The sequence below is a fragment of the Hibiscus syriacus genome, unplaced genomic scaffold (genome assembly GCF_006381635.1).
Source record: "Hibiscus syriacus cultivar Baekdansim isolate YM2019G1 unplaced genomic scaffold, ASM638163v2 tig00110260_pilon, whole genome shotgun sequence".
Lineage (NCBI taxonomy): Eukaryota > Viridiplantae > Streptophyta > Magnoliopsida > Malvales > Malvaceae > Hibiscus > Hibiscus syriacus.
Genome location: NW_024062651.1, coordinates 614,750 through 623,261, shown reverse-complemented (window position 1 = coordinate 623,261; position 8,512 = coordinate 614,750). Strand labels below are relative to the sequence as shown.

Here is an 8,512-nt window from a genome sequence, read left to right as displayed (position 1 = left end):
AATAACATAACAAGCAGTATTTGTGGCTTCTGCCCAAAAATATTTTGGCAAATTGTTTTCACAAAGCATGGTTCTAGACATTTCTTCTAAAGTTTTGATTTTTCCTTTCAACAACTTAATTTTGTTGAGGGGTTCTAGGTGATGAAAAATTATGACTATTACCATTAGAATTACAAAATTTACTAAATTCAAGATTTTCAAATTCAGTTCCATGATCACTCCTAACACTAGTTATAGAGTAACCTTTTTCATTTTGGATTACTTTTGAAAACATGATGAATTTTCTAATGCTTCATTTAAGAATAGAACCCAAGTATATCTAGAATAGTCATCTACCAAGACAAATGCATATTGTTTTCCACCCAAGATAGTAGTTCTAGATGGCCCAAAAAGATCTAAATGGATCAATTGCAATGCTCTACTAGTTGATACATCATTAATGGATTTAAAAGAAAATCGCTTTTGTTTTCCTTTAGCACAAGCATCACAGATTTTATCATTATCAAATTTTAGTTTAGGCAGTCCTCGAACTAAATCTCCTTGAATTAACCGTTGCAAAACACTCATGCTAGCATGACCTAGTCTCCTATGCCATAACCAACTATCATTCTCATCCTTAGCAACTAGGCATAAATTAGTCATATCTATAGAGTCTAAATGCACCATGTAAATGTTTCCTATTCTATGACCAAAAAGCATAATCCGATTAGATGCAATGTCAATGACTTTACAACCATTAGTTTCAAACATGACATTGAATCCCTTATCACAAAATTGACTAATGCTCAAAAGATTATGCTTTAATCCATTCACATATGAAATATTTATAATTTGTATGGAAGAGGTATTACCTATTGTACTTATACCTTCGATGTAACCTTTTGAATTATCACCAAAAGTCACTTCTCCTCCATTTTTGGCGTTAAGCTCCATGAACCGGCTTTTATCTCCGGTCATGTGTCTCGAGCATCCACTATTAAGGTACCATGAATTTGAATTTGTTTCCCATGCCTTATAACAATGCTCCTTTTCCTACAAACATAGATTAATTTTTAATTTTTGGTACCCAAATTATTTTGGGTCCATATTCATTAGTTTCCAAAATCCTAGTCCCCTTAGGTATCCATTTGTGTAGGATATCCTTATCTTTAGTAGTAATGAGCTCTTTAGGAACCCATATACTTCTAACGATTTTTCCATTAGAGGTTCTTCAGGGACCTCTATGATTGTAGTTTTTAAAAAAATTTCTAACAAAGTTGGATTTTGAATTTTCTCCATTTTCAAAACGTTTTGTTCAACTTTATCAAAAGAGGTTTTAAGATCATCAATTTTCTTTTGATGATCATCATTTACCTTTGAAAGTAAATTTTGCAAATCCAAATTTTTCTTTTCAAACTCTTCTAGTTTGATTTGCAAATCTTTGATTTTACTTTCAAGATCGTTGTTGGTTTTGGATATGAGTTTATTTTCATTTTTTAATTTTGAAACATCATTTTTATATTTTAAAAATAATTTCTCATAATCCGAAGCCAACCCATTATATTCCTTTAATAGCTCATCGTAAGATAAATCATCAAATTCAGATGAGTTAGAGGTTACCTTAGAATCTTCCCCGAATGCCATCAAGCACAAGTTTGATACTTCTTGTTCCTCTTCATCAGAACCCTCTTCATCGCTCCATGTAGCCACATGAGCCTTGTGCTTATTCTTTGATTAACCCTTTCTTTTCAATTGTGGGCAATCATATTTGGCATTCCCCGGCTTTTTGCATTCATAGCAAATGATAGGTCCTTCTCTTTTGGTTCATTTTTGAGGCCTTCATTTCGTTTGAATTTTCTTCCTCGGTAAGGTCTCATCATTTTTCTGAACCGTTTGGCAAACAATGCCATTTCCTCGTCATCGTCATCTTCATTTGAATCACTCTAATCTTTTGTGGATTTGAGAGCAACTCCAATGTTTTTCTTCTTCTCCTTCTCCTTTGGTGTCTCGTCAATCTTATCGAGGTCCACCTCATCTTCAAGCATCATTTCATGAGTAAGGAGGGAACCAATTAGCTCTTCAAGAGTTAAGGACTTTAGGTTCTTAGCCTCGATGATTGCAGTCTTCTTGGATTGCCATGATTTTGGAAGTGAGTAAACTAACTTCCTCACAAGCTTTTCGTTTGGAATGATCTCTCCATATGATTTGAGACCATTGACAATTGTTGAGAATCTATCTTAGCTTTGAAATCTTCATTTGGTTTCATCCTGAAATTTTCATATCTATGTGTTAGAAGACTAATTTTAGATTCTTTTACCTCATCGGTGCCTTCATGAGTGACTTGTAGTTTATCCCATATTTCTTTGGCAGTTGTACAAGATGAAACTCTTCCATATTCATCTAGTCCAAGAGCACAAAATATGATATGGATGGCTTTGGAGTTGAGCTGGAACATTCATGTCTCTCCTTCACTCCACAATCTTGGATGAGTGAGAGGCTTGATATATCCGTCTTCTACAACATTCCATGCTCCCATGTCACTGGCTTGAATGAAATACATCATCATATTCTTTCAATAGGCATAGTTAGCTCATTGAAGAAAAGAGGCTTGTTGACGGGCATCGAATCGAGATCGGAGTTGACGTTTGAAGTGTAGGCCATTGATGACTTTGATTATCGATGTAACTCTTCCTGAATCGACTCAAGAGGCGATTAAACCTTCAAATGAGTTAGGCTCTGATGCCAATTGTTGAGTTAATCGATTGACAGAATCGACCAAGAGGGGGTGAATTGGCAATTAAAATTTTTGTGGAAGCTTTTGCAGAAAATTGAAAGTAATTGCACAGCGATTTATAGTGGTTCGACTTTCTCAATCAAAGTCTACGTCCACTACCTTAGCTATCCACACTAAGGATTTTCCAACAAATTCACTAATTTATTCTTTCTTTTGAGGCCAAAGAGATAACCTTACAACTCCCTCAAGAATATACCCCAATTCTTGAGAACACTCTTTCTCAAAGAGAAGATTGTTTGCAAACTTACAAGGAAATCCTCACAAGGTAGATTGTTTGCACAATTCTAGAACAAAGAAAAGAACACTAAAAAATGAATACAATTGAGTACAAGTAGTGTTCTTGAAAGAAAAATAGGGTTGAAATGCTCAAACTTGAGGTTTGATGCTTTCTCTTTGATTCTCTCTTGATTCTTGTTGACTGTTGTTTCTTGTTTTTGATCAATGGCTTCTAAGCTTGTTTAAATACACCTTCAAATGATTCTGAACGTTGGGGATGATTAGTGGAGTCAATAGAGCCGTTTTAGTGTGAAATCAATTAATAAAACAGCTTGGAGCGTGGGGGGAATCGGTACCCCCTCATGGGGAATCGATTCCCTAAGTGTAAAATTCAAATATTTCGACCGTTAAATAGGGGGAATCGGTACCCCCTTGGGGGGAATCGGTTTCCTCCGAGCATTATGTTTTTCTTGGAGCCAAACCATTCAGGGGGAAATCGGTACCCCCTTGGGGGGAATAGGTTCCCTCTGAGCAATATGGAATTTTTTGCTTTGAAATGGTTCGAAATATTTTGTAAAATTGTTTTGAAATTATTTTAAGATTAAAACTTAATTTTACACTTGAGTAAGGATTAAAAATGACATTTTGAAAGATTTGGAGTAATATTTTGATATTCGAATAATTATATCGAATATACTTAGAAAAATCTTTTGGAAAATCTTAAAATTCATTTAACTTAATTTGTTATATCGAAATATCAAAATATTTTCAACACTTTGGGATAGGTAGGTTGACTACAAAAAAATGTCTTTTCAAACAATTTTAAGAAAAATCATTTTTAAGATAAAAATTGATCTGTGTGTTAACCAGAAATTCATTTTTTAAGGATTCGGGAGTCGGTTACGTGTGGGGAAGGGTAAGCACCCCCCACAACATCCAAAATCGGTACCCTCGATTGTACGTTGTCTAAGTAGAAGTATTTTACAAAGATCTAATCTTACAAGAGATCCAACATCCCATTGTTTTTGTTTTCAATATTCTTCAAGGTTTCAACCGGACATACAATGACAAAACGGAAAGTTATTGTCATAATAATATATTTGTAGTACATATGGAAACTATTGGTTTCATACTTTTCTTTTGGAACAACTTTGACCTTTCTATATATATATATATATATATATATATATATATATATACTAATTACACCAATTATCACTGAATTTTAAGTGTTATATTATTTATATCATTAAACTTTTAATTACTTCAACTAAAGCATTGAACTTTCGTTTTAATCATATCATTTTATCATTGGTCATTAACTCAATAACAATGTGATGATGTGGATGACATTTTTTAGACTGAAACAGTGTTGGTTTGGTCATGTTGTTTTGATACATAAAACGACGTCGTTTTGATATAAATAAATAATCACACTCGAAGATATTTGAAACTAAGATCTCTAGAAGAAAAGGCTTTAACACTTAACCATTAAGTCAAAGTAAGATCGTGTCATTATTTTAATGAAAATATTGTATATGTTAAACTTTATTTGAAGTTAATTTGATTTATTTAGTGATATACTTTTATAATATTTATAATATAATTATATAAATCTATTCATAATTTATTTATAAAATAAAATATTATCTATAATAAAAATATATTAGTTTTATATATTATTTTTATAACATATTATTTTATATAGTAATTTTATAAGAAATATAAACTAAAATCAAAATCTCATAAGCATCAACTTTCAAAAAAAATTGAAGTTTTTCATTTGAATTTAAAATAAAAATCAAATCAACTAATAATGATAAGGGAATATTTTTCAAATTATTAGATAAATGGAATTTTCATCAAATTTCAAAATTAATTTATGAAATCTTAAATATTATTTTGTTGAGATTCCAAGTTCACTTTTTGATCGGCGATAGATATAAAAATTTAAACGTGATCAAAATTAAAAATAGAAATTGAGTTAAAATTCAATTCATTCTCAAACACGAACATAAATAATAATTAATTTAAAATCATAATTCAAAATGAATGAAGTTATTAGAAATAGTTGTTGTGAATCCCGAATCAAAATTAGACCAAGTATGTGCTCATACGGTCAAAAGCTAGTAAGTCTAGCACACTAAAGCATAAAAATTAAGTAATCATAGTAGGTGGCCTAAAGTTGGAAAAAAATCAATAATTAGAACAAAATTATAAAGTTTAGAAAAGAAAAAATAAATGGAGTACATATTTCTCTTTCTCAACATACATGGGGTAAATTAGATGGAGGAAAAAGACATATCTGCTTCATCTATCAAAACGATTAGATCCTAAACTTTCAGCTATTGCTAAGTTATTAATAATATAATCTCCTCCACTTCTCCTTTGGAGCCATTGATTTAGAGTCGGGAGAGTTTCATTTCATGGGATCTTATAGTATATTCTAATAAAGCTTCATTCTTCATATTTAAGCATCAATCTTCATGTCCAGAGAGGCTGAGTCTCCCATAATGACTCTAAGTGGTTGTCTTCCAAGAAACTCGGGTTGCTGTCATAGCTCTGCGGGCTGTTTCCGATGAAATTATCGACGGATTGGTGGGGTGTTTGTTGAGGAGACGGCTGAGACTGTGCCACTTCCATGCAAAGTATGGCCACAAGGTTCGCTTGCTGCAACTTCATGTTGACCACTTCGGCTTGAGCTTTGGCTAATTGTGCTTGAAGCTCATTGACTTGCTTTTGCAGCTGACAGATTGCGCCGGCGCAACCATAGACCGGGTCTCGGATTCTTGCACTAGCCTCGTACACCATGCTGCTTACTGCATCGGCCCTTTCAGTTTCTGGAAGTTCCTGCAAAATTTCAAAGCCAAAGCCCTTATTTTAGCACCAAAGCCCTTATTTTAGCATATCAGATCATATATTAGTAACGGGGGCGGTCAATTCCCTCATTTGCATATGGGAAACGCAAGTGTATTGGATAAGTACATTTGTTGACATATTTAGGAAGTGTCAACTTTTTTATACAGAAAATAGGGTCCTTTCCACATGCATTGTCTTTGACTATGTCAATCGAATGTGAGAGCTACACTCTCTTACCATTAACATAAAAAAAGGAGTGAATACCAAGAATTATAAAATGTTGTTTAAAATGTACCCCAGAACAAGGGGTTGTAATTTTAAACCCAGAACAAAGGGTTCTAACCCCATTGTTAACACATTTTTTGATATAAAATTTTAAAAATATTTAATTAAATAGTATTTTAGTCTTTATTATTTTTATTTTTTAAATATTTTGACTCTAAAGTTTCATTTTAAGATAAAATGTGTCTTAACATTTGATTAAATAATTATTTTGGGCTATTCTTTTTTTTCTTAAGTATGTTGGCCCTAATATTTCATTTTAAAGTAAAAAACCTTAATCGTTTGTTGTCTAACAATTTTCATCTATAGAAGAAGGTTAAAATACTAAAATAAATGAAGATTAGAATGAATATTAAATCAAACATTAAACATATTTTTTTGACCTTATTTCTTTTAGTATTTTAACCCGAAGCTGCTCTTTCACCATTCCACACTCCGGTTTTAGAAAGGAATATGAGTGAATTTGCAGGAAGAATAAACAAAAAAACAAGAAAGTATACCTGCAAGAACTTGATAATGTTGCTAGCACCAAAGACTCGATGAGCAATGGTGAACTTGGTGGGTTCGTTTGGAGGAAAATAAGGTGCCAACACACATTTATCAGCACATCTGCGCCTCAAAATCTTGCAGGCGGCACAAGGACTAATAACAACCGATGGTGGGATAGGCGGAGGAGAAGAAAATGAACTCGAAGACTTTGGCGAAAGAGATTGAGGAGAGGATGAAGGAGGAATTGCTACTTCTCTGTATTCCATCTAAAGGTATAGGTAAAGAAATGAGGGAGAGATGGATTCTTTGAGGAAAGAGATGATGTTTGGTGTTTGTTTGTTTTTTTATTTTATTTTTGGGATACACAGGGTGTTTTTTTATAGTAGAAAAATAAGATCATGTACTATGGAACATGACATCATTTGTTCAAACACTTCTCATTTTTAGACTTTTGCCTATTTGCTGTTTTTTTCATTCACCATTCCAAATTCTTTAATTAGCTTCGTTAGGTTTATGCCTTTACATTTTCTTTTGGCTTTATTCAATGACAAGGGAAACAAATTGCTTGGAAAAAGTAGGCATTTCACGGGAATAAATTATAACATTCCTTATTGAATTTTACTTACTGTACTTTCAATTTTTTTAAATTACTTATTAAACTTTATACATTGAATTATTTTATCACTATAAGATGATGTGGATTATTTTATTATTTTTTACATGGCATGTCATATTTTAATACCACGTATGATTAAAATAAAAATAAATTATAAATTATACCCTTAAATTATACCTAAATTCTCAAATTATATATCATGCCCTATACCCTAAATTACAACCTCACCACTCTCTCCCTTGACAAGTTCACCCTCCCACCGAAAAACGGTCAAGCTCACCTCTGCCTCTCACTCTCTTCTTCGTCCCTAACAACCCTCAATCAAACCAATCAACACAAACATGACACTCCTTAAAACCATATCCAAACCCTAAGCACAACAAACGATGGCAACCAACAAAGGGGAAAAATTACATGAACTGAATAAAGTATTCAACGCCAATTTTTTTTAAAAAACAAGGAATTAATAACAAAGAAATCAAAAAAGGGAAACGATTGAACTTTATCTTCAGGTTTCCAAAAGGTGCAGCTCCGACAGTCAAATGACAAATCTGAACAATGAGGTGTGGCATTGTGATAGAGGGACCAATATATCTCCATTTAAGCCCCATACAACAGTGGCCAATGGAGATCGGAGAGCAAGAAACCAAATGGTTTCAATATTAATGTGTTAATATCGGGGCATTTTCCAATGAAACTAAGGTTGAATTCGTACTCAGGAGGTCAAAATGGTTTGGATTGGTAAGTATGGAGCTCAACGACCACCGTAAGCCACTGTGGCAGCCACCGCGATCATAACCACTAGAAACTCTAATCCAGCGTTGTTGTTAAATTAAGTATATATATCTAGTAGATCTGTATAGGGGATCATATAAAAGGAGATGATTTTATATCTAAGCAATTTGATGAATTCCTTCTAAATGTTCATATCAAAATAGAACTAGTTGATGAGAGTTACTTTGAAAAAAATAAAGTCGATTTTTTTTGTTATTATTTCAATTCCAATAAAATGCAACTGGATCTAGTATGTATGAGTTGGCGATCAGAATCTAAATGGATAGAATTTTAGTGGTATCGAAAAACAAGCAATTTCTCCTCTACCTTTATCCTTTTTTGGTTCATTAGGATTTTTATTTGTTGGAACTTCTTGTTATCTTGGTAGGAATTCGAGGGAATAATATGTATTTTTCGTTGGGGTTTTCTTGAAAAAAAAACGTCGCATCTTTCTATGATTCCTTATAAAAGATATTCAATCCATTAGAATAGAATTTAAAGAG

At 32.6% G+C, this 8,512-nt stretch overlaps 1 protein-coding gene across 1 annotated transcript; it reads right to left on the bottom strand.

The window, feature by feature from the left end:
- Positions 1 to 5,385: 5,385 nt before the first annotated feature.
- Positions 5,386 to 7,170, bottom strand: LOC120115242 (LOB domain-containing protein 1-like). Its single transcript, XM_039135998.1, has 2 exons — positions 6,631 to 7,170; positions 5,386 to 5,839 (listed from the first exon to the last, which is right to left on the bottom strand). The coding sequence occupies exons 1-2, from the start codon at positions 6,883 to 6,885 to the stop codon at positions 5,474 to 5,476; spliced, it is 621 nt and encodes a 206-aa protein (XP_038991929.1). The 5' UTR covers positions 6,886 to 7,170; the 3' UTR covers positions 5,386 to 5,473.
- Positions 7,171 to 8,512: the final 1,342 nt, after the last annotated feature.